General features: G+C 57.9%; 1 protein-coding gene across 7 annotated transcripts in view; it reads left to right on the forward strand.

The window, feature by feature from the left end:
* Positions 1–24,929, forward strand: part of NAV1 (neuron navigator 1) — a 74,350-nt gene that overhangs the window by 7,161 nt on the left and 42,260 nt on the right. For all 7 annotated transcript variants that reach the window (XM_039565204.1, XM_039565206.1, XM_039565208.1 and 4 more), the window contains exons 2-4: positions 6,223–6,834; positions 7,199–7,299; positions 9,472–10,188. In XM_039565204.1, coding sequence (XP_039421138.1) covers positions 6,248–6,834; positions 7,199–7,299; positions 9,472–10,188 — 1,405 coding nt within the window. In that variant the 5' untranslated portion in view covers positions 6,223–6,247. The remainder of the gene's footprint in view (positions 1–6,222; positions 6,835–7,198; positions 7,300–9,471; positions 10,189–24,929) is intronic.

Consider the following 24,929-nt stretch of genomic DNA (forward strand, 5'->3'; position numbering starts at 1 on the left):
CACGGCTCCCAGGCTCTGTCCCAGCCCCAGACCACCCAGCCGCATCCTGCAGCAGAATTTGTGCCGGGCACAGCGCAGTCGGAGCAGAGCTCGGTCTCCCGGCCGTACCCGCGGCTCGGTGGCAGCGGCTGCTGCAGCAGGTCCAGCCCAGAGCTCAGCTTTGCTCAGAGCCGGTTTTATTGAAGTGGGCTAAGTGGCTAATGGGATTGCTGCGGAGGGGCTAAAGCAGGGATTAGTGCTGTGGCTGCGGGCTGGGCATCCCTGAAAGTGTTCCAAAAACGTGTGGATGTGGCACCTGGGGACATGGTTTAGCGATGGGTATGGCAGTGCTGGGTTAGCAGTTGGACTTGATGATCTTGGAGGGCTTTTCCAACCTGACAATTCTGTGATTTCTCTATGATCTCTGCTTGGACAACAGCTGACTTCTGTCCTTCAGTGCCTGCCCCTGCCCATCTCCCAGCAGCTCCCAGAGCCCCAGCATCGTGCTGGGGGGGAACAGACATCCAGGACAGGCAGAGCTGGGTCTGGCTGGCCTCTGCTTCCACCTGCCTGCCCTTCTGCTGCCTGCACCCAGGAGAACCACCTGCCTGCACCCGGCCTGGCCATCGGACTGGCCAGCCCGACATTGCCCTCCGGAGGGGCTGGGAGAGGGGAGCAGTGAGACCTCCCTGGGGAAGGACCCAGCCTACTGCTCCAGCGATGCGGGTGGTGGCAATGTCCCAGGCGATGACATTGGCTGGTGGGCAGGCCAGGTCGTGGCCGGGGCATGGGGGCTGGAGGGCTGGGCCTGGTGGCTGAATCGGCAGCTTGTTCTCTTCTGAAGGGCCCTTTCTGCCCCGGCTCCCTCTGTTTCTCTTTGGAAAGTTTTATGTTCCTTGTGTCACAAGGAGCCTTTTCTTTGTCACCCTTCCCAAGCGTGCCAGGGAGGAGGCTGTGCTGGAGCGTGGCCATCCCTGATGGCAGCTCGAGGCTGGATGCTGCACAGGGCTGCAAGGTGCAGGGAGCAGCCTTTGGGGTCAGCTGTTTCACAGCACCAGGACCTGTCCCTTGGCAGGGGCTCAGCTCCTCATGCCACTCACACCCTGGGGTTCACCCTGGGCTGCCCCCTCCACCCTCACCCATAAAAATGAAGGATGCTTTGCAGCCCCTGAGCATCTCCTCGGGGACACCTGGCACAGTGCTGCAGCGCCTGGTGTTCCTGTGCTGCCAGTCCCAAGGGTGTCTCAAGGATGATTCCCAATTTATGGAGCTGTTCTGCATCCCAGCACACCCAGGGAAGGATCCATCCTCCTTTTTTCCTATTTACCAGCCTGGTTTCAGCTCTCTTACCCCTTCCAGAGGCTGTGTCAGGGTGGGGAAACAGGCACAGAGCAGCAGCAAGATGCCAGCAGAGGCTGGAGGGTTGAAGACATTTTCCATCACTCAGTGTCCATGCTCAGACTCCTGCCACATTTATCCTGGGACACGGGACAGCATATCACTCCTGACAGGGATATAAGCTGTGAGGGATAGGAGAGAAGCAACTTTTGTCTTGCTTATAAAAGTCACTCCAAAATGCTACAAAATAGAGAGCAAAATGCTTGCAGAGCCATTCGCTGTTCTCTTGGGAACATGGGAGCCCCCGTGATTGGACCCCTCCAAGGCACAGTGGTGGAGCCAGGGGCTTCAGCCACTCATTGTAGCCCCTGCAGGGCGGGAGGCTGGTCCTAGCTCAGCTCAGGTGATGGATGGCTCCAAAGCGGATCTGCTTCAGTGCTGGGAATGCTCCAGTGACCCCGCTAGGTCATGGAAATGGGGACATGAAATGAGACCAGGCTCCAGGTCCCTGTTCATTCCTGGCTGCTAAAATCACACGTGTGAGGTGGATTTGGACACGAGGCCGAGGAAGTAGTTCAGGCTCCGGGCACAACAGATGCCTCTTTGAAGGAGATGCCTTTAGGGATGTGCTGGCTTGTGTTTCTCCTGGGATGAAGGACACAGCTCAGCCAAGGCTTTTCCTTCGGTGTGAACACCCGTAACTCTGTAAGGCATCATCTGAAGGGATCAAATCCCACCTTGCCTCTGGGATTAAAAACTGAAGTTCACCTCCACACCTGAGCTCTGGAGGTGCCTGGGATGAGTATCCTCTGCTTGGCTGGGAGACGAGCACCTCCGGCTGCCCAGGAGGCTCAGCCCTGATGCCCAGGCATGGCTCTGCTGCCCACAGCACTGCTTTGGCTGCTCCAAAATATCTCCTGCTACTAAAATACCTCGTGTGCACCTGCTGCTTTCCACTACCACAGGACCCAGTGATCCCAAGCTGGTATCCAGGGAAGTGATGGGACCGAAAACTCACCCAGCAGCTGGAAGTCCCCAAATTAAAGCACCAGGTGCAAGTTCCCAGTGCTTGTGTTACCTGGAGGGGGAGCAGCAGCCGGTTCCTGAGAGCTGTTCCTGGGTTGAAGGAGAAAGTTGTTTCCCTTTTGAGCTAACTGTGAAGGAGCTGCTGGGTCTATCTGGGTCAAGCCATGACCTGCTTTAGCTGGGCAGAGGCAGCAGGATGCCAGCGTGACACAGCGTGATGGGGCTCTCGCCCACTCCCCTGCCGTCATCACACACGGGGCACATACCAGAGGCACCCAGTCCTGGGGACGAAGCTTGGATAGAGTAAAATCAGTCTTGACGCAAAGGAAGAATTCTTTGGGAACAAGAATGGGATGAATCTTGCCCGGGAATGGTTTTAGTTTGTGGTGGTTGATGCTGGATGTGTAGGGGCCTTCTGGGCAAAGGAGTGGCTCCTCCTGGAACTGCTGGGGGGAGTAGGGACGTGGCAGGAGTTGATTTGGCTTATCCCTTTGGTGGCATCCCAGCTGTGGATCCCCAGCATGAGGGTCCAGCTGGTGTCACAGTCTGGGGGAGTGGGGCAGCATCCACATCACCCCTCAGCCATCCCCAGGAAGCCCATGGCATCTCTAGAGCAGGGTGAAGCCTGAGGAGGGGTCAGCAGTGCTTAGCCAGGCACAGCGGAATCCTCAGGGACACCTGAGGTGTGTGTGGTGGGAAAAGGACTGCTCCGAGCCTGGCTCGCAGCAGGCATTGGCATCTCCTGAGAAGCCTCAACCCTGTGAGCACAAGAGGAGGATTGATTTTCTTGTGGCCAGCGTGGCAGCTTTGGCTTCTGCTGCAGCTGTGGCATCGCTGGTGGGCTCAGAGGGGGAGAAATGGAAGTTGTGTCCACAAGAGAGAAATCCAAAGTGGAAAAGAAGTCTACAAAACCTGGTTACAGCCCCCATGCCACGTGCCCAGGGAGCAGGCAGGGCTGGAGGAGTGCTGCATGCTGGTGGTGCTCAGTGAGTGCTGGGAAGGTAAGGTCACTGCATAAATCTAGACGAAGATTTTGCCTCTGAGTTGGTTGAGGATGAGCTTGGGACAGATTTTATAGAGTGAGGAGCAGATGATGTCCCTCTGTGTTAGGAGAAAACCCACCAGAACCAGCTGCTGGGACTGGAGGTGTTTGTGTGAGGGACCTCGGGGTGAAATGGGTGACTTGGAACTGGTGGTTTCATCATCCTTGCACCTATGGGGAGGAAGCTCCCCTTAACCTTGGAAGTGTCCAAGGCCAGGTTGGACAGGGCTTGGAGCAACCTGGGCTAGAGGAAGGTGTCACTGCCCATGGCAGGGGGTGGAATGAGATGATGGTCTGTAAGGTCCCTTCCAACCCAAACCTTTCTGTAGTTCTATGAAGGTCCACCTCCTTTGTGTTCGCACAAGGTGTTTTGCAGCTCAAGGCTGTGAACTGCTGTCTCCAGGCACAGCACTCTCAGGGCAGGGGCTGCCTTAAAGAGAGGGGGAAAAAGTGTAGAATTGGGGTTTGTAAGTGTGGGTTGTGGGGCACAGCCTGGGAACAGACTGGGGGACAGTGGGGAGCTGCTCTCTGCTGATATTCACAGCTGGTTTGAGAACATTATGCTCCCAAAAATGAGCTGGTGTCCAGCTGGGTGCTGAGCCCTGGCCTCCATGCTCCCGGGAGTGACCTTTGTAGGTGCGGGAATCCCACTGGCACAGGGAAAGCCCTGCCTGGCTCCTGCTGCCCACGTTGCAGCACCCTTGGGTGCGGGCTGGTGCCAGTACAGGCCCCCGCCCTGGGGGCTGTGGTGGTCCCCCGAGCTGGATCTATGTGCCCACGTGGGAGTGGCAGAGCCCCCGTTCCTGCCTCCATCCCACCTCCCGCAGTGACTCGAGGACGGATCTGTCCCAGAGCCCCCCAGTGCCTGTCCCAGCACTGCCTCCACCCACCTCTGCCGTGGCTCAGGGCCGTGACCATGGCGAGCAGAGGCAGAGATGGCTCAGCCAGGATGTGGGGAGAGAGAAAAATCTCTCCCAGTGTTTCAGAGGCTTCAGGGAGAGCAAGCCCAGAGCTGTGTGTGTCAGTTTCCTCTGCCCCTTAATCGAAATTGCCTTGGAAAGACCTTTGTAGCTCCCGGCTGGTGCTGGCACTGGCGCTGTGATTCCTTGAACTCATCCACTGCATCAGCCCCTCTCCCCGTGATCCACGGCTCCACGATCAAATGATCCAGTTCACATGGCTCTGGGAAAAGGGAATTTGAGTGCATTCACCCCAATGCTGCCTGTGGCAGGGACATGGCCATCCCAGGGTGGGGAGAATGTGGGGCATGGTTTGGTCCTTGCAGACCCCCAAAAGCTTGTGGGGAGCAGGGCTTGGGGCAGCTCAGGTTGGGGAAGAGGCAAAACAGGGTGGTTTGGGGCATTTTTGGGCTTTGTTCATGTAACACCCTCTGCCGGGAAATGCAGTGGCTATGGCTGGGTTGCTGTTCCCATCGGGGTGATGGAGCCATCTCCCTGCACCCCACAGCTTACCTCCAGCTCTGGAGAAGCTGTGTCTCGGCTGGGTGGTTTGAAAGAGCAGGTGGGTGTGGGGGGGGTACCTGGAATGCTGCATTCCCCAGCCCACCAGGAACAGCCTCGGGGGGCTCCAGTACACCCTCCAATGCACTCACTGCACCCACCCAACGCTAAGGCAGCACCAGATAGAGGAACCCTCACCATGGGGGGTGGCCAGCCTGGAGCTGATGGTCCCCACAGAATGCTCTAAAAGCTTCCCCTCCCCTGAGGTTTGCCTTCAAGGAGGCTGAGTGAAACCATGCAGGAGCAACACGTGGAATGTGTGTCCTGGGAGATATGTGGCACCTGCTGCCTGTGGGGACACAGGTCCCCATCTTTGTAGAGATCATTCCATCCCCTGGAGAAAACCTTTTTCTTTGAGTTTTTTTTCCTGGAGAGCTGCAGGCAGGAGGTAGTTGGAGATGGAGTTTTGTTCCATGGCTGATTTCCTTGCTGAGCTCTGCTCTGCCTGCCCAGGCAAATCCTGTGGGTGTGAGGAGTGATGAGCTTCTCCACTCACTGTGACTGTGCTGACATCCCTGTCACCAGTGGTGGCAAAGCCTGTGGGTGCTTTGGGTGGGATGAGACCCCATCCTTATCACATGGAGAAAAACACCAAGGCAAGGCGGGGGGGGGGGCACAGGGCGCTGCCTGAGGGGTGGTGACATGGAAAGTCACCATAGGACAAGCAAGATGAGAGCGAGAGCATGGAGAGATGTGGCAGGTGGCACCATGTGGGGGGACACTGGGGATGAGGAGGGCACTCCAGTGTGGGGGTGGGACTCAGACACCAGTAGAAGGGGTCACAGAGCTGGTCCTCATGCCACTAGAAGGTGGTCTTGCGTGGCAGGAGATTGTTTCAGGGGACAAGGAGTTGGTTTTAGGTGGCCAGGAGATGGCCTCAGATGTCTGGGAGGTGGTCTTGGAGGGCCAGGGCACAGTCTTGGTTGATCAGGAGGTGGTTTTGGGGACTAGGAGAAACTTTTGAGTGGCCAAGAGGGCCCCATCCTGCCTGTGGTGCAGCCCCAACTGGTGAGGGTCTGTGCCCTTATGTCCTTGCTGCAGGGACCTGCTGTAGGGACCTGGGGACACAGGGGTGGGGCTGCACAGGCTCCCTGGGGGAGGACGTCACATATGCCCTGGTCCTGTCAGGGGACATCATGTGTGTCCTCACCCTGGGGCATGGGGTGGAGTGGCCTCCTCCCAGGATGGGGACATTGAGCACCCACGGCCATTAGGAAGAAAGATCAAGGTCTGGTGCAGCCGAGGGGCTGTGGCTGCCCCCCCACACCCGCCCCCTCGCTCTGCTGGGCTGTAATGAACCCTCCTCTTCCTCCACAGCCTTGCCAGCAGCTGCCTCACCAGGATGAAGGGGACAGCCAACATCAACTCCACCGGCCGCAGCCACTACCAATCTGCCATCCCAGTGCCCCGTGCCATGGCCCACGGCAAACTGCACGCCACAGCCCCCCTGAGCACCCCAGGGTCCCCTGTCCTCCACAGGGCTCCGTCCCCTCAGCCAGGGAAGGTGCCAGCCCCTGGTCCCAAGACCCTCAAGCTCAAAGGCACTGGCAAAGCTGCCGGCCGTGAGCCGGCCGAGGGCAGGGAGGGAAGCCCCAGTGTTCCCACTCATGGTGGGCAGAAAGCCCCATCAAGACCCCTGGTGTCCCCTGGGAAATGGCCAGAGGCAGCAGGCAGCGGGAGGAGAGGGGCAGGCAGGGTGGGGGAGCCCAGCGAGCTGCCCAAAGCTCCCCTAGCACAGGGCAGGGGTGGGGGGCGGCTGGGAGGGTCCCCTGGGAAGGGCAGCGGAACAGCCACAGCAGGGACAGGGGATGAGTCTCATGGTGGCTCACAGGGGAGGGGCCCCGTGTTTGGGTCAGGGGCCATCACCTTCTCCTCAGGTCCCCCACACAGCCATCCCATCACTGCCACTGTGGCACCCTTCCAGTACCGGTGAGTCCCTGGGGATGGGGGGCATGGGGACAGGGGGACATGGGGCTGTGGGGGGCATGGGGACAGGGGGAGGCAGGCAGGCCCAGCAGGGGTGGCCATGGGAAATGATGGGGTTGGGTCAGGGGGTTCTGCACCAAAAGGCAGGTTCCCACTGGATTTGGCAGAGCTGGGGTTCCTAAGGCACCCATGGGAGCTGGTGTGGGGCAGGGGATGGATTCATTGGGGAATAGGGTGCCCCGGGAGCCCTTGCCATGAGACCAGTGTCCCCAGACCGTGGCAGAGCCCACAGCACCACGTTCTCATCTCCAGGGGGTCCCCAGCCAGCTGCCCCTGCTCACCCACCCTCATCCCCCTCTGCCCGCAGGCTGCAGGAGGACCGGGAGCATGAGAGGGCCACCTCCCCGGGTGATGAGTGCTCTGGTCCTGAGAAGGGATCTGACCCTGACCCCAAACCCAGAGGCCTGAGTGAGTCCAGAGGGGTTTGTCAGGAATGGGGGCGTCCTGCTGGGGGGCTGCCGTGACGGTGCCGGGGGGCAGAGGCTCGTGCTGGAACGGGAGCCAGGGCTGGAGGCCAGTGGGGCGGTGGGGGAACCCTCACATTGGAGGTGCCCAATTCCCCTGGGAGGGGCTCGGCTGCAGTTCCTGCATCAGGTGACCTCCGTGGCCAAAACCCTACACTGTGAGCAGCACAGGGACTGATCCCTCCGGGGACGGCGCCAGGACATCACCCCGGCTGGCTCCTTTCCCTCCTCTTCCCCGTTTCCCAGCGAGCTCCAGGAATGACCCATTTCCAAGGAACCGGCGCGGAGGGACCGCTGGCTCCCCACACCCACCACTGGGTCGCCCCCTTTCTCGGGAGCTGAATACAAGCTCCCCGCTGCAATGCTGAGGCCACCCCAGTCCCCTCTGGCGCTTGCTCTGGGGGGAGATTTTGGGGGGGCGGATCCAGGGAGGATGCTGGGGCGGCGGTTGCCAGGGCAGCGGTAGCAGAGAATGGCGGGATGCTCCAGAGATGTGCAGGGAAGGGGAAAAAGAGAGCCGGGAGCTTCACCGGGCGATTTGAAGGGACAGAAGTCGGTCAGATCCACGGTGGCTCCTGGCAGAGGCCGGCTGTGACCTGGGATCGCAGCACCTCAGTCAGAGAATAACGGCGTTCAGCGCTGAGCCCCGATTTGGAAAGTGCTGAAACCAGCGGCAAGTGGGAGGATGTTCCAGGAGGAAGCAGGAGGGAGCGAGCGGGGCTGGCATGCGCCCAGTGCAGCTGCCCTGCTCCTTGGGGAGGTTTTGGGATAAAGCCGAGCGGGTTCGGCACCGGGGAAGGGGCTGGAGCCTTTCCCTCACTCCATGCCTGCTCCAGCTTCTCCGTTGGGCCCAGCCAGAGGGAACAGGGGGCATTGGGAGACCCCAAGAATCACCTCACCAGCCCCCAAACGACACAACACCCGCAGATTTGCCCCCCACAGCGGGCCCTACACCCAGGCAACAGCCGCCCCCAAACCCCGAGTGGCTTTGGGGTGCAGCTTGTGCATCCCTCCTGCCCCAGCAGCACCTTTTGGTGCAAAACACCCTTTTTTGGGCACCCTTTACTGTCCCATCCAGGCGGAGTTATTTTGGGGCTTTTCAGCACTACCACGGGCTGAACCCCGGATCACCGGCCCGGGGGTGGGCTGGGGGGCTCGCACTGCCCCCTGTCCTCCCGTCCTTATCTCGGCAGCAGTGACGGGCTCTAATGCAATATTTCCCGGCGGTTGCCATGGCAGCCCGCGTGAGGTCACCAAATAGACTTAATTCACCCCTCCCAAGGGACGGGTAATTAATGAAAAATGATGATAACCAGATCCCACTCCCCTTCTTCTCCCCCGCCCTTAATTCCCTTGGATCAGTGGAGAGGCCCCGCTGGGTTTGGGGGGGCACAATGTCCCTCGGGGGATTCCTGGGGCCACCCTGGGCTCTTGCTGCACAATTTGGGGGGGGAAACGGGGATGCTTTGTCCCCCCTGAGAATGGGTGTGCAGTGTCTAGGTGGGTGTGGGGTCCGTGGCAGGCGGGACAGGGGGTGCTACAACGCAGGGTGCTGGGGCGTGGGACCCCCGCGCTGGCTTCACCCACCTCCCACCCAGCACCCGGCACGTCCCTGCCTGCGAGGGGCTGCGGGACGGGGCCGGTAGGTGTGGTCGCGGGGGTCGCCGGGGCCATCGCCGGCTCCGTGCTCGCCAGCTTCATCCCTCGCCCCGGGGGTCCCGTGTCACGCCAGGGTCCTGCACAGGGCGCTGTCCCCGGGGTCCCGCTCGCTCCCTCCGCCCCCCGAGCTCCGCCGCGCGCGCTCCCGCCCGGCCCCGCCCCGCCCCGCGCGCCCCCTCCCCTCCCTGCCCTCCGCGGGCGCGCGCGCCGCGCCCCGCCCCCTGCTCGCGCCAGAGGAGGGCGGGCCCTTTTTGTTCGCCCCTGACATTCCGCTGGTTCGCAGTGTCCTGCCGGCGGCGGAGCGGCGAGGTGGGGCCGTGCCGCTCACCCCGCTATCCCCCCCTTCCAGCTCCCCGCCCGCGCCATCCCCTCCCCTCCCCGCTCCGCCCCGGCCGGTGGGACGGGCGCTGACGGCGCCTCTCCCTCTGTCTCGCCCGGTGTGTCCTCGGTGCCGCAGCAACAGCAGCAGCAGCGCCCGGCGGGTTAAATGGTTGCAGCGCGGGGATGCTGGGGAGCAACCTCAAGAGCCTTCCCGACGTGGAGCTGGGCGAGGAGGAACGCGGCTATCGGCGGGGCCCCGACGGCAGCACTGTGATGCCGAAGCGGGCGAAGGCGGCGGCGGCGGCGGCGGGGCCGCGGGGCGCGGAGCTGCGCGTCTTCAAGGCGAGTAGCGCGGAGGGGCGGCTGCCGGCCGGCTCTAACCTGCGCAAGCAGAAGTCGCTCACCAACCTCGCCTTCCTCACCGACGCCGAGAAGAAGCGGCAGCTCTATGAGCCTCGCTGGAGCGACGACATGGCCAAGCCGGCAGCGCCGGGGGCGGCGGCGGCGGGGGGCGGCGGGCGCGGCGGCCCCCGCGGGCGGGACGCGCCCGCCATGTCGCGGAGCCTGTCCCGCTCCGAGCACTCGCTGCTGTCGCCGCGCCCCGCCGGCCCCGCCAAGCCGCCGCCCGCCGGGAAGCCGAGCCGCATCCCCCGCGGGCCCTACGCCGAGGTGAAGCCCCTCAGCAAGGCCCCTGAGGCGGGCGGCGGCGGCAAGTGCGACGACGAGCTGCTGGGCGGGAAGGGGCCGGCGGTGGCGGCGGGCACCGAGGAGAAGCCGTACCTGAAGGTGGACCCCGAGCTGGTGGTGACGGTGCTGGGCGACCTGGAGCAGCTGCTCTTCAGCCAAATGCTGGGTGAGTGCGGCCGGCGCGACCGCCGGGCTCGTCGTCGAGGTGGGAATGGCCAGAGGTGGCAGCTGGAGGCATCTGGGCTCCTGACACTCCGTGAGGGACCCGCTGGTGGCCACCTCAGTGTCTTGAAGTGAAGGGAGGCTGAGGGGAAAGGAGTCATCAGCCTCAGTGTCCCCAGTCACTTAGAAGCACAGAATGGTTTGGGTTGGAAGGGACCTCAAAGCTCATCCTGTTCCACCCCCTGCCATGGGCAGGGACACCTTCCACTGTCCCAGGTTGCTCCAAGCCCCATCCAACCTGGCCTTGGACGCTTCCAGGGACGCAGGGGCAGCCACAGCTTCCCTGGGCAACCTGTGCCAGAGCCTCCCCACCCTCACAGGGAGAATTCCTTCCCAATATCCCATTTACCCCTGCTCTCCTGTCACTCCAGGCCTGTGTCCCAAGTTCCTCTCCAGCTCCCTTGGAGCCCCTTTAGGCACTGGAAGCAGCTTTGAGGTCTCCCTGGAGCTTTCTCCAGGCTGAACACCCCCAGTTCTCCCAGCCTGGCTCCAGAGCAGCGGGGTTCCAGCCTTCAGTGCATCTCCAAGGCAGTGCTTGAGGGAAGGTGCTGTCAGCTGCCTCTTTCCTTGGAGGAAAGGTAGTTCCTCCTCACAAGGAGCAGTGGCAGGTGGTGGTGAAGCTTGTCCTCCCCCACGTGTCTTGTTGGCCGTTCCTGGTCTCAACACCCGCCAAACACAATGGAGGCTGCACAGCCGGGTGCCACAGCTGGTCCCCACCATCAGGGTGGCTCGTCCTGGGGGTGACCTTGGGAAGCTGCTGGTGGAGGTGCTGCGCAAGGGGTCCACGCTGCTGCTCCATTTTGGGTAGGTCCAGAGCTCCACTGAAGTCTGGGGCTCTGGCAGAGGAGAGTTCTCCAAGGATGCTGCTGCAGGGTTTGCATGAGCCGATTTCAGGCTGTGGCTGCCTGCGCTTTGGCTATCCCTGCAGGTTTGATCCCCGAGCTTCTTGTGTGCATGGTGGGTTTCCATGAGAACAGCGAGCACTGGCCCAGCGCTGGCTGTGCCCCAGACCTCAGAACCCACTGCCCCTGTCGTGGGCTGCAGCATTGGGTCTTGGTACAGGTGAGCCCAGCCCTTGCCCATTCTCTCATGCTGCATGCTGATCTCTAGGAATTGTGGCTACCTCTGCTTCCCGCTGACACCCAGTCTTCCCTGCATCCCAACCGGCAGTGCCTGAGGGCTTGGCTGGGCAAAGACTGTGGGGGCTTGTGGCTCTGAAAAGCTGTGTTTGGTCTGGCAAACTGGCATAAGAAGGTGGCAAGGGAGCCCTGCACAACCATCATGGTGCTCGTGGTGCTCAAGCTGGCTGGCTGTAAAGCCGTGGTGGTTGTTGGTGGTGGGGGAGCAGCAGTACAGGCAGGACTGGTGTGCCCACTCCCTTCAAGTTCCCTGCCTGGGACCTCTTTTTAGGGGGCCAGGAGCTTCTCTGGCGCTTGAGCTAGCTTGAGATGCCTTGTCCTTGCTGTGTGATGAAGAGAAAGGGGAGAGACTTGCCCTGGCTGGAGCCTGGGGGAGGCGGTTTGGGGATGTGGAGCTGGAGTGTGTGCCGGAGCCAGGCACCTGGAAAGCCGCACTTGCTGAGTCCACTTCCCTGTGTACCCCTGGCTGCTCCAGGAGCCTTTGGGGTGTCACAGCCCCAGCTCCAGCAGGGCCCTGGCACAGCGTGCACCAGCGTGTGCTGGCATGCAGGCATGGAGCCTCCCAGACCATTGCCCTTGGCTCCCTGGCCGTGCCCAGCCACGGAGGCAGCAGCAGTGCTCTCCTTGGCAGGGTCTGCCCTGATGCTGGAGCATCCCAGGGCTTGCAAGTGGAAGGCCACAGAGTGAGCTTGAGGACAGGCAGACTGTGGGGATGAGCAGGTGGGATGCTGGAGGTCAGCCCGGCTGCCCCAATGGTCCCACAGCTGGCTTTACAGACATCCATCCTCAGCCCTAATGCCGCGGTAGCACCAGATGCCATGGGAGCAGGGCAGGATTGCAGGAGGATTTGTCACTTAGGGGACTAACAGACTGCCACTCACTGGTGTTGGGATGCCTGGGGGAATCTCAGTGTCCCCCCATGATGCTCTGCTCTTAGGTGGGAGTTTCCTCAGCATTCCCAGGAGAAATCCTTGCTGGGGGCCGGGGGGCCTGGCCCACGTGGGAGTGACTCCCAGTTTGTGGTACTCTGGAGTACCAGAGATCCAAGACAGGATCTTGTGCACTTTCTGAGGAAGATCATGGTTGTGGAAGTGCCCCCAGCAACTGGTTTGGTTTCTGGGGTGTTGCAAAGCCTCCACCTGCATCAGTCAGGGCTGACTTTGACCTTGGGAAGTGTTGAACATCCCTTTGGACTGCACTTAGCATCTGAAGGCTTGGTCAGCTGGTCTATGAGGGCCAAACTCTGCCAGATCTGTCCTCTGTGTATTGCCAATAATTTTCCAAGACATAGGGACTGCCGGGCTTCCTGTGGGGGGGATTGAGGGCTGTGTCCAGAGTCGGATGGGGAGAGCGCCTGGGGTGGACAGAGCAGGAGCATCACCCTGCTGAAACTTCCCTTCCTTGGGGTTGTACTTCCCACATTCATGGGAGTTGTGATGTTGAGTCACACCTACTTACCCAAGCCAACCGTGACCTGGCACATCTATGACAGCCTGTGTGATGGGGATGCCACCAGGAGCCTGGGGTTGTGGAGAGAAAGGAGCAGTGTGACAGTGGTGCTGGCACAACCCCAACTTGAGGGTGTGTAGACATGCGCTGAGCCTCCAGACCCCTTTGCTTGTACATCTGGTGCGATCCAGGCGGATGGAACTTTCTTCAGTGGTGATGGTACCTTCCGCAACCTGTCTTCCCCAGGAAGAGGTGGTTCCTGTGGCAGAGATGGACCCAGAAGGAATGGGATCCCAGGAGAGTGGGATTCAGGAGTGGGGGCTTCACACCCTGCTAGGGCTGGTGAGGAGCTCCAGGAGAGGAGCTTTCTCCTGGTTGCTACAGGAGATGCTTGGGAGGGAGGGAAGGAAGGTCTCTGCTGTTTTCATTAATCCCTTTGGCAAGCGAAACATCAGCCTGAGCTGTTTGGCTATGTCTGCTGAAGGACATGCTATCCAGAGTGGCATGGAAAGACCCACAAGCTCGGTTTGTGCTGGGAAGAGAGAGGCGGAAATTGCAGGGACTTCCAGCCTCTGCAGATACGGTTGTCCTTGAACTGCTGACCTGTGTTGAGAAGCCTGTACAGCTTCTGAGCTCCTGGCCCTGCCAGCCACAGTGGCTTCCAGAGACCTTGTGTGTCTTTGGTCTCCACACCCGAATTCTCATCTCTACCTCATGCGTCTCCTGCCAGAAGCACTCCCAAGCCTCTCTTGGCCAAAAATACAGTTTATTCAGTAATGGCCAAATGTTACCTCTCATTCGGTCACTGCCGCTGCCTCATCTGTTTGATGGCACTGACGCCTTTGTAGCTGAACCTTGTTTAAAGAGCAAGCTGGGAGAGGTCCTGGGCACGCAGCGACCACATGTGCTTTGTAGAGGCTATTTCCATCATCCAAATTACACATTTCACATCAACCAAAGACTGAGGCTTCTCATCAAAGCTGGCTGGCAGCTGGGGTTGCTAATTATGCCAGTGCCCAACCACAAGATGAAGGGGATGGAGGGCACGTGGCCAGTGTGGTGGAAGAGCTGGTTGTGCAGCACTTGCCATGCCCGTGTCCACGTGTGATGGACAAGGCTGTGCAGGTGCAGGGGCTTTTTTGTACGGGCCGTGGATGTAGTGCCCAGCATGATGGTTGCACTTACCTAGAGCTCCCCAGAGCACCTCCGAGATCCTGCAGCTGCTTTCTGCAGCCATTTCCTTGTCCATCTCTTGCTGGATGTGGTGCCTCTTAAGTGGCTGCTAATTCGCATCAACGAATAAGTGGTCGGTGTTGTGTGGGCCAGAGCCCAGGCGGACACACGTGTGATCCCGGGGGGATGGTGTTCCCTGAAATGCTTGCTGCAGGAGTCTGCAGCCTTGCCAAACTCTTCAGGTGCAGCTATAACCCATCTCAGTCCTGCAGCCCTCAGGTGGGCCATGCTACCCTTCCCAGGTGGCCCAGCAGGGATGTCTTTGCTGGGCAGCACGTGCCCGCGGGATCTCAGTACCCCTGTGGTGCCAACACACAGGCAGGGCAGGCTGGTGCTGGGTGGGCAGTGGGTGCCCGCAGCCCCTCAGTGGTGGCGAGGAGAGCCAAGGGCTGGAATGGGCAGAAGGGCTCCATGACAGGCGGGAGCTGCACGTAGCATCTGACTCTGGTTTAAAAAGTAAACCCCAGTGCAGAAAAGACTGGCATCTGAGATGTCCCATGCAAGGACATTCCTGACCCTAGTGGAGATGGGAACCAAGTTATTCCCTTCTGATTGCCATCCTTGCTGGGAGACACACAGTGTGGGATCAAAGAAGCACTTCTGCCCCATGGCATTCCTCCCTCTGCCCCATGTTGTTCCTACCGGTTTAATTAAGCACTAATGGGCCCCTGGCAGCGCTGTGCAGCAGTAGCCAGGCTCCCTGGCAGGAGACCATGAGGAGGTCAGAGACCAAGTAGCTCTTCACAGTGATGAGGGCAGGTTATTGCCTCGTAAAGTGCTGTGGCTGTCCTGATACCGCTAATGCTATTCCTCTCTTAAGGTCCCTGTGTGACGAGGTCATTGGGATGGGGATTTATTTCTTTTTACCCACAGAGCTGGACTCCTGCCTTTGGGGTAATAGTGAGGAGAAAGGGGAGTGGTACACAGTTGTGTTGCTGCTTCCATCCTGCTCTCAGGAGCTGACAGCAGGTAGTAGATGTCTGCTTTCTCCAGCTGAGATGGCTACAGTGACTGGGGAGAAGATCTGGAAATGGGATCCAAGGGCCTCAGTTCTTCTGCTGAAGCTGTTTGGGATGTGCCATGTTCCCAGTGATTACAGCAGTGTGGAAAAAGGACTGAGAAAAAAAGAAATCCAGATTTGTCTTTCAAAATTTCTTTCCAAATGGAAAGGTAGCAGAGCAAACACTTGAAAAAAAACATACTTGGGGATGCACTGCTGAAACAAAGTTTTCCCCAAAGAGCCTGAAAATCCCTGTTTAAATGGGGCTTTCCCAGTGACTGCCTGTATCTCACCCCCAAATCCAACATGTCTAAAAAGAAAATATGTAAATGAATAGAAAATTATGGCAATTCTGGAAGTGGTATTTGGGATCTGCTGGTGGGATGTGACCACAGTGGGACCTGGGTGATGGACCCAGCCCACCCATGGCTCCTGCCTGGTCCTGGTGCCTTGTGAGCAGCGTGCTTCCATGTGGGTGGCACTCAGGGAACCATTGGCAGTACTGGGTCCTTTTGGAGAGCATCTTCCACATGCCCCTGTTCCCAGCTTTGTGTATTTGGCTTTTCATGCTGTGGCATGTGTCTCTGTGCCCACAGCTCTCCCTTGTCACACGCCGCCCCCACAGTCAATCACCCTGTTGTGTCCATTTAGGTTCCCAGCTCTTTGTCTTCCTGTGCAGCTTCTCATGGTGCCAGAAAACAATGTCCCTGGTCCCCTCTACCTGCAGATCCCCCCTGACCACTCTCACTTGAGCATCTGAGGACAGCACTTGGCTGATGCTTGTGCCCACTGCACAGGGGAGGATTTGTTCCAGCTCAGCACAGAGCCAGAGCCTGCACCCTCTGAGGTGTGTAACCTATGAGTGATGCCAACCTCCAGTGCCAGCCTGTTTGCCATGACCAGCATGTGCCTCCCGGCTTCCCTGGCTCAGCTGTGGGTGTGACCGGGCAGTTTGCTGTAGGGCTGCAGTGTTGGGATCAAGGTTGCCTGGCTGTGCGGTGTCAGGTGGACCCATTGGCACATCCTCTGAATCAGTCACTTGTCTGGTCCAGAGTGTCTTTTGTGGCACTGTGCTTGTGGCTTTTGGTGCCCTGCGTGTGCAGTGGCATCAGTGTCTTGGGGTAATGTGCATGTGTGATGTTTCTGGTACTGGGCTCCGTGTGTGTGGTGTTCCTGGTACCTGTGACAGTGGTGTCCTGGGCTCTGTGTGTGTGCAGTGTTCCTGGTACTGGTGGCAGTGGTGAAGCTGCTGAGCCTGGATCCACTCCCTGGGTGGAGTGGGATGGCTCCATCCCTCTGCGGTAGCTGAGTCCTTGCCCTCTCCAGGCTTCGCACCTTGAGTGTGTCTCATGCAGAGCTGTGGGGACGCAGGAGATCAGATACGGTGCAGTTCTGCCATATCCCCCGCCCTGCAAAGTCACGTCCTCCTCCAGACACATGAAGCAGCTCTCCCGGGGGAGCCAGGGAAGGGGCTGCCGGTTCTCTGGCTGGAAAGCAGTGAGCTTGGGAGGGTAGAGGATGTGTGAGGCTCGGAGCTCAGCTGGGAGGCTCAATGTTGCCTCGTGGTGGGGTGGAGGGGCAAAAGAGAGAGCAGGGCTTGCCCACGCTGCTGCATTGCAGCTCGGAGCAGGGAGCTGAGCGGGAGGAGAGCTGGGAAGGCAGGGATGCTGCAGCCGGGAAGCTGGGAAGTCAGGGGATGCTGCATTGCAGAGCTGAGATTAGAAGCTGTGCAAATGGAGATGTGCTTGTGTCAGGGCGGGTGTGACACTGAGGAGTGGTGCCCAGTGCCCACCGATTTGCTGGTCCTTCCTCTAGTCCAGTTCTTCCACATTTTGTTTCACGCCAGCATTTCTCTCATTCCTTGCGCTGGTATTTGTCTTGTTCAATTGAGGACATCATGTATTTTTTATTAATTCAGGAGGAGGACTGAGATTCATCTCCCACTGGAAGGACCTGCTGGAATCCACACAGGGAAGCTGAGCAGAAGCTCAGCACGTCTGGGCAGGACATTTTCTCGCTCCTGGGAGCAGCCATGGATCAGGGAGGTGGCTCCAGAGCCTTGTGGCCCTGGCACAGCACGGCATGTGAGCTCCCTGGATGGGGGACCTGAGCAGGTGTTGGGCACATGTGTACCCCCGTGCTGCCCAGTGAAATGCAGGTGTGTCCTGCAGCCAGGACATGTGCCTCCACCTCTGTGAACATGTGAGCATGCCAGCATGTTGGGAGCACAGGATTTTCCACCTGGCATAGGTATCAGTGATTCTTAATCACTCCACATCGCTGTGGTGTTGTGTCAGCCTTGTTGTCTCTCTTCTTAGCCATCCTGCTCATCCAGAGGTGGGCACTTTGCAGTCCTCCCCTTTACCTGTGAGGGTCTGGCCTCAAGCATCCCCCTGAAATTACAGAAAAATTTTATGGCAAATCCAGAAATTAGTGTCTGAAGATGTAAAGGCGGGGCTGCTCTGCCTTCCCCTCAGGCTGGATCTTGCCTGGTGGGTAGAGAGGGGATGGTGAGCTGGCTAGGAGGGACCTAGGAGGTGCCTTTCAGTGGGGAACTCAAATTGAGGGTTTGAGCTGCGCTCACGAAGCCGCGGTTCCCTCGGCAGGTTGTGAGCCTGACTCGCAGCCACAGGTGATGCAGCGGGAGGGCCGGGCTCTGTGCCAGCTCGTTGGCTCACCAGCCGGTCGGCTGGCGTCGACTGTGGGATCGGCACCTCTCTTGCTTGGTGAGCTGGAAGGATGGCTCATGGCTGAGGTCCTTGTTGAAGCTGCTGGAGGTTCTGGTTGTTTTCATGTAACCCAGAAAAACAGGCAGAGCTGTGCCATGGGTGCAGCAGCCTGTGCTGTGTGAGCTGGAGGGGTCATTGCAGAACCATAGAATGGTTTGGGTTAAACCATTAGAGATCATCTTGTTCCATCCCCTGCCATGGGCCGGGACACCTTCCACTAGACCAGATTGCTCCAAGTCCCATCCAGCCTGGCCTTGGACATTTCCAGGGATGGGGCAGCCACAGCTTCTCTGAGCACCCTGTGCCAGGGTCTCACCACCCTCTCAGAAAAGAATTTCTTCCTAATCTCTAGTCTAACCCTGTTCCATTCAATTTAAAGCTGTTCCCCCTTAAATGCAGCATGGCAGAGGGGTAGAGACATACCTTTAGCACTGGAGAAAAGTGGAACCATCTTTATTTCTCATGCCAGCCCTGCTGGGTGCCAGCCTGCATGGTTGGTGTCTGGGGGAGCTGCATGTCCCACCTCTCTGCATCTTATGCAGGGTTGTGTCATCCAGAGTGACAAAGCTGGCAGTGAGACCCTGCAACCAGATAAGCTTCTTCAAGAGCACCCAGTCCTGGCCAAACCTAGCCCTTTCTGGTTCTGTTGGGAGCCCAGACTGCCTGAAGCTTACACCTCTGCTTTGTCATGGGCCTCAAGCATCCCTGGCGCTGGCTCTGCCCCAGCCTGGCTCTCCCAATTCCACGGGCTGGCTTGAAGCACGTTCAAAGCTGCAGCGCAGGTACAACTCTGTTGCTGGCTATTTATAGTGTGTGAGCTTTCAGCATTGCTGTGCACTGAGAATAACTCACTGAGGAGACACTTCTCAAAATCACGCGTTCGTCGCCCATGCGCAGCGTCGTCATCTCAGGCTTCCCACATGTCAGCTTGGGGTCTGTTGTGCTCCTGTGCCAGCCTGGATTGACACTAAAAGGGGTTTACCCCAGTGTTTTTTCTGGCCTGGAGATTCAGCTGGTTAATCATGGCAGGGCTTTGTGGCCCAATCCTTGTCAGGACATCATCAGCTTTTGCAGGGAGCGTGGCAGGAGCGGTTTGGGCTCTGTGAAATCCACCTCACAGAGAGCAGCCCTTTCATAGCCCAGCATGTGAGATGCGGGCGCTGGCAGGGAGGGATGTGCATGGGGTGTGCAGGAAACTGCTCTTCGGGCTGGAACCTGTGGTGGTGAAACTCATCAGCTGAATGAACCCCTCGGGCTGGAAGTGTTAGACACTGCCGGGGTATTTCCAGTTCACTTTATCTCTGGTCTGGCGTTGTATTTCCAAGCTGATGCAAACAAGTGGAAGAATAGATAGCAGCTAATTCACATTGATCGCTGTGATGCGGGAGCTCCCCGAGGTGAGCTGGGGCTGGCAGAAAACGCACTGTGGGCCATTCGATGGGGCCAGCACATCCCTCCCCGGCCATTTCCCATTGTGGTGCTGCAGGGGACACTTTGACGGCCTCGTGGATGCTTGCTCCCATATCCCAAGGTTTCTCCCAGCTTCGGTGGTTCAGAGGCCCGAGGCAGCTTTGCCAGGGTGGGTACAGAGTCATGGGCCAACCTGGCAGTGGTGAAATCCGGTAAGGCAGGGTTGTTTTGGCAGGCTCCAAGGTGGGAGCACTGCTTTGCAGGAGAGGGGACAGCAAAGTTCCCCTCATCTTAAGAGCAGGAGGAAAGGCATTTGATAGATTCTGGCTGGAACCTGGGACTGTCCAGCTCTGCCAGGGCAGGACCAATGTGGAGCCAAGTGTGCTGAGGCCACCATCGGTGCAGGACCCCTGGTCACCCAGCTGTGGCCTTTCACAGCCACCTTGCATTTAGCCTCCAGACCTTCACTGCACCAAGGGAGTGACAAGGAGATGGTTCCAGACTCCCAACAGGCAGTGCAGAAGCAAGGGAAATAATGATATTCAGCTTGCTCCCATCCCAGCAGGGAGGATGGACAGATGATGTCCTCAAAATTCTGCTGCTGTGAGCCCAGAGGAGCATGTGCCGAATCCTAAGGAGCTGGACTTGCACTGCAGCTGAGCTGTGCAGGACTTGAGATTTCTGCAGACCGAAGGGTGGGAGTAAATGGAGTCTGGCTGCATTGGTGCTTGGCATGGGGCTTTCTGTCCTGCTGCATCAGGGCAGGGCAGGGCTGCTGGAGGGAAGCAGCTGTGGGGAGTCAATGGGGACAGCCTGGGGGCTTTTCTCTGGGACTGCCCCATCCACTGGGTGTAGTGGAAGGTGGCTGCCCTACACTCCTGCCTCTCCCGGACCCCAGGTTCATTTAAAAATGTAACAAAAACCCTTCCAGGGAATTGGAGTCACCCTGGACAGGCCATGCATTGCACCTCAGGGTGGGCAATGAAGAGAGGCCCTGGGGGTAGAGGGGCCAGTTGGCACCTGTTGGCTCCTGGTAGTGGTGGTACATGTACATAGACTCAGCGGGGTTAAAACCCTGCGTGGCCTGGAGAATGTGTGATTGCTGGCCAAGGGGAAGTACGAGCATTTCCATGGCTCCCAGCAGGTCTGAGTCTTCTCTGCTCCAGGCTGTATGTAGCCTGGAGCTCACAGCTCATCAGTGCAAGGTCCTTTGGCAAATTCCATTTTGATGTCTCAACCAGGGTGGTGTGAGGCTGGATTTGTCACTGTCTGGACCTCCTGTCTCCCCCACTGTCGGGTGGTTGAATGCATCAAAAGCTGGCTGCTTTTGATCCTGACCCTGACCCTGTGGGGAGGAGCAGCGCCCAGAACCTACCCCAGGCCTCTTGCTCCTCAGCCCTGTGCTGGTGGTGCCACCGACATGCCTGGGATGGGGCAGTGAGGGGCCCTGCCCTACGTGGTGCCTCACCTTTCTCCCCAGGACTCTGCCCTGTGCCCCAGCGATGCCAGGGATTGCTGTAAGGCCAAAGCCGGTGTCCTTCAACACTCCAGGCTGCGTACAGCAGCACTTGGGGGCTGATTCACCAGCAGACCGAGATCCTCCCTCCTTACAGGCTGGATCATCTGGAGGAGGGCAGACACTCCAGCAGCAGCACCTCCAGCCTTCTCATTTCCATTTCCCTGAGCCCTTTTAGCTGTGCTTTTGCTGTGCTGTGCCAAACAGCGTCCTGGAGTTGCTGGAGCACTAATATCCATCATCTGGCCGTGGTCTGTAGAGCACTCAGAAATTTGGTGCTATTTTCAGTGAAGTTTTCCAAGTTGAGCTTATTGGCTCGTGGGCATCTGCTCCCAGATGGAGAACATGTGGCTGATTCCTGCGAGGGGAGGGGAACAGCCCCACTCATAAAGCAGCATGGGGGATGAGTGAGGGAATCTCATCCTGGAGCCTGTGAGATGCTTTCAGGACTGTGCAGGGTGGGGCCTGGAGGTTGGGCTTTTAAAGCTGCTCCTCTGAAAGCAGAATCTGCAGTGAGAGGTCACCCATCAGATATTATGGTGGGGAAAGTACAGTAACCTGGAGGCAGGATTCGATCTCAGCTCAGCGGCTGTTTGCACCGCTGGGCACTTCCCACCCTGCTCACTTTCAAAAGGGAACAGCAGGTACTTGGCACACAGTCACTGCACTAAAATGGGTGAAACTCTGGGGGTTCCTGCAAACCTCCCTGTCTGGAACTGAGAAATGAGCACTGGCAAATGGAACGGCACACGAACCCTGAGCTCCAAATCAAATGTAAATTTACAAAGCAGCTTTTCCTGCCTCACATCCCCAGGTGGAGCATGGTAATGCATTTCCAAGCTCAGCTGCTCTGTGCCGCAGCGGTGACCAGTGGGGCGAAGCCACGCTCTCTTCGCTCTGCTCCCCATTTGTCCATCGCTGCCTTGCAGGGCAGAGGTGTGGGTTTGTTTTGTGGCTGAGATTCTCATTGCCTTTGTGGGAATAAAGCAAATTGTGTTTGGTTGACATTCTCTATAGCTTCAAAGTCAAATAGAATCTGGGTTGCCAGCTTCTTTTTGTATTTCAGGAGATGCCTGTTTTCCATCCCAAACCATCCATGTTTTGCAGCTCAATAGCACATCCCAGACAATGGCTTTAGAAATCAGACGCCTGCATTTTGGACCCACAGTGCTGAGGCAATGCCAAGTGGTGCGTGGGGTGCCAGAATTTGTGCACATGGGGAGAGAGAAGAAGGAGGAAAAAAAACTTGCTCCGATGGGATGTTTCCACAGAGATCATGGTAATGATCTTCCATTTCCATATAGCTTTTCATCCACTGGCAGAGTGTGCTCACTCGTAAGCCGATGCTACACACGTCCTGTGTGGGGAGTGCAGCAGCTGTCCTCAAAAATCGTGTTGTAAGGGGGAAGCTCTGGAACAGCAGAGCAGAATCTGCCTGGAGTGAGAGTGACTCCTGAGACCGCAGGGATGCTCAGGGATGCAGGAAGGGATATTAGGAAGAAATTCATTACTATAAGTGTGGTCAGGCCCTGGTACAGGTTGCCTAGAGAAGCTGTGGCTGTGCCATCCCTGGAAGTGTTCAGGGCCAGAGTGGATGGGGCTTGGAGCAACCTGGTCTAGTAGAAGGTGTTAGGTCGAGGTCCCTTCCAACCCAAACTGTTCTATGGTGTTTGTGTCCCTGTGCCGCTGGGTACAGGAGTGACCTTGCTGCTGTGTAACATCATCTTAGTCCTTCCCCAAATCAATGTCAGCTGTGGGATATGCCTCACATCAGCCAGTGTCCAGCTCAGAGCCGTGCCATGGCCAGACATGAGCTGGCATTTGTCTTTCTGGAGTAAGAGCCGTGTCACGAGCTGGGAGCAGCAGTCAGGGTTTATGGTCAGTGCCAGAGCAGGCTGCATCCCACACCGACACACAGGGTTGTTTTGTTTTCCTGCCTCATCCATCCCTTTTTCCCTTGGTTGCCATGCTGGAGGAGCTGTTAGGCCAGGCAGGATCACAGAACTCTGAGGAGGGTCAGTGAGGCCGCATCCGCTGCTGGAGCATGCGGGAGGTTGGTTAATACACAATATTCCCTTGTCCTTCCGAGTGCCTCTCGCTTTCCAAGAGCAGGGAGGCGAGTCTGGAAGCTCTTCTTCTCCCCTGTGCTGAGATGGGTTTGCAAAAGCTACAGTTTCTTCTGCTTTTTTTTCCCTCTCTTTTCCTGCCCCAGCGTTTTTCCCTGGCCTGATGAATTTTTAAACAAAAACATGGTGAGGAGAGAACAGGAGAGAGGGGAGAAAACCCAGGAGAGGACATGAGGAAAAAACTCTGTTTTCCAAATCAGAGTGATTGTGAGTGGAAGTGAAAGTTTAGGTTGTGTTTTTAATTTGAAAGTTCCAACTAATTTAAGTCACTTTATTGACAGGAGAAAATACCTTCTGCAATACTCTTTTTAATAAACTCCAGTTTTACAAGTAGAAGTAGTAGTTGAAAACTACCATGGAATTATGGAAGTAAAAGGCAGCTGCTGTGCTCTGTAATTCCCCCTGGCTGTGCTGGGGGTCAATGCTCCCTGGAGGTGGGGGACTGAGGCTGGAGGAAGGGGAGAGGCAGACCCCCCTGCAGATGCCTCTGGGTGCTTGTCCATCTGTTCATGGGGGATTGCAGGGTTGATTACCCGCATATGGTCGCTTTGCACAGGGACAGATGTGGACAGATGCGATTCCTTGCCTGTTGGTGCAGGGTAGTGAGCAGATGTGGGACTTTGGGTGCAATGGGTCAGAATTTGGCCCAAACTGGAGCCTTCCAGAAGGAGAAGTGGCTGGTTAGTGCTGGAGAAAGTGGAAGAAGGCAAGAAGGAGCACAAGGATAGAGAGGAGAGGTGGAGGTAGGAGAGGGGGTTGGCTCACCAAGCTGAGTATCACCAGGGAGCCCAAATCCCATCACCAGGAAGGCTTGTCCTGCTCCCTAAGCCAAGCTCTGACCTGCGAAAGTCATCTGGAGAGTTTGAATTGCTGATGAAGTTGTGCAATATTGTGGACACCTTTTTGTGCCATGCCTTGTCCCTCCAGAAATGTTCCTCCACCATGTCCCAGTGATGCCTAGTCCAGAGCCAAGTGTTGGGACTGGCCACTCTTGCTGCCGTCCCTCAGGCCGGGCTGGTTTCTCACAACTGTCACCTTGGCAGGTAGATTGAGTGTTGTTGGAAAACCAGCTTGTTGTTGGAAATCCACTGCTGTCACACTGTGCAGAGCAGAGAGGGCTCCTTGCAGATCTCATTGTATTTCAGGCTGGAAAAGAAAAGAAACATGTTATGGTAATTTTTTCAATGACTTTCCAATTTTTTTTTCTTGGTAAGCTGTCTGCAATCACTTACAGTGTTCCTGAAGGGATTAATTACTCACTGGTGCTCATTGTGCGTATTTCATATTCTGAACTCTTGGATGTGATGTCTGCCTTGGATCGAGCGAGGGGTCACATGGCATTTCTTTTTCCATCCTTTTTCCCCTGTTCTGTTCTGTCAGGCTCCTGGTGTGAACGCTCCCCGTTGCTGCTGCGGTGGGTGCTCGGTCAGCGCGCCGCACGTGATCCCGATTTCCCTGCTCCGCGCTCCTTTTTCAAGGGAGTGTAGCCAGAATAAGACAAATTGCTTCCTTGTTTGAGTGACTTTTGGCTGATGCTTTCCCCCCAAGCTGTAGTGTTGGCTCAGCTTCTCTTGCAGCAGTTGTGGCTCTGGGCTGTGCATCGTCAGTGCTTGGACAGGCCCCCACAGCAAATTTAGGGAGAAGAGCTCAAAGCACATTGCAGAGCTGCTTCCCACGGCGAAGAGGGCTTGTGCTGTGCAGGCAGCCATTGCATGGAGCTGAGATGTCTTAGAGGAGATAAATCCCGGCTGCAGTCTGCCAGGGACCCCTCTGTGCCATCCTTGAAGCGTGGCATTCCCAGGAGGGTCTGCCTGTGGGACGGTGTGCGCTGGCGCTTTGACAGCACAGGGAATGGCATTGTCTTGAACTTGGCTGGGGATCCCAACTGTCCAAGCTGGGGGCTGTATCTCGGTGTGGTCTCGGCATGCTTAAAGGGTCTTGCAGCCTGCAGGGGAAGGGGCTTGTCAGTGTGTGGGGTCCAGAGGCGTGTGGCCACTCACCCCTTGTGCCTTGAGGCTCGTGACTGCTGCTGTCACATGTCACTCAGCCCTTGGTGTTGGCAGGTGCATAGTGAGGGCAGCCA

The sequence above is a fragment of the Corvus cornix genome, chromosome 26, assembly GCF_000738735.6.
Source record: "Corvus cornix cornix isolate S_Up_H32 chromosome 26, ASM73873v5, whole genome shotgun sequence".
Lineage (NCBI taxonomy): Eukaryota > Metazoa > Chordata > Aves > Passeriformes > Corvidae > Corvus > Corvus cornix.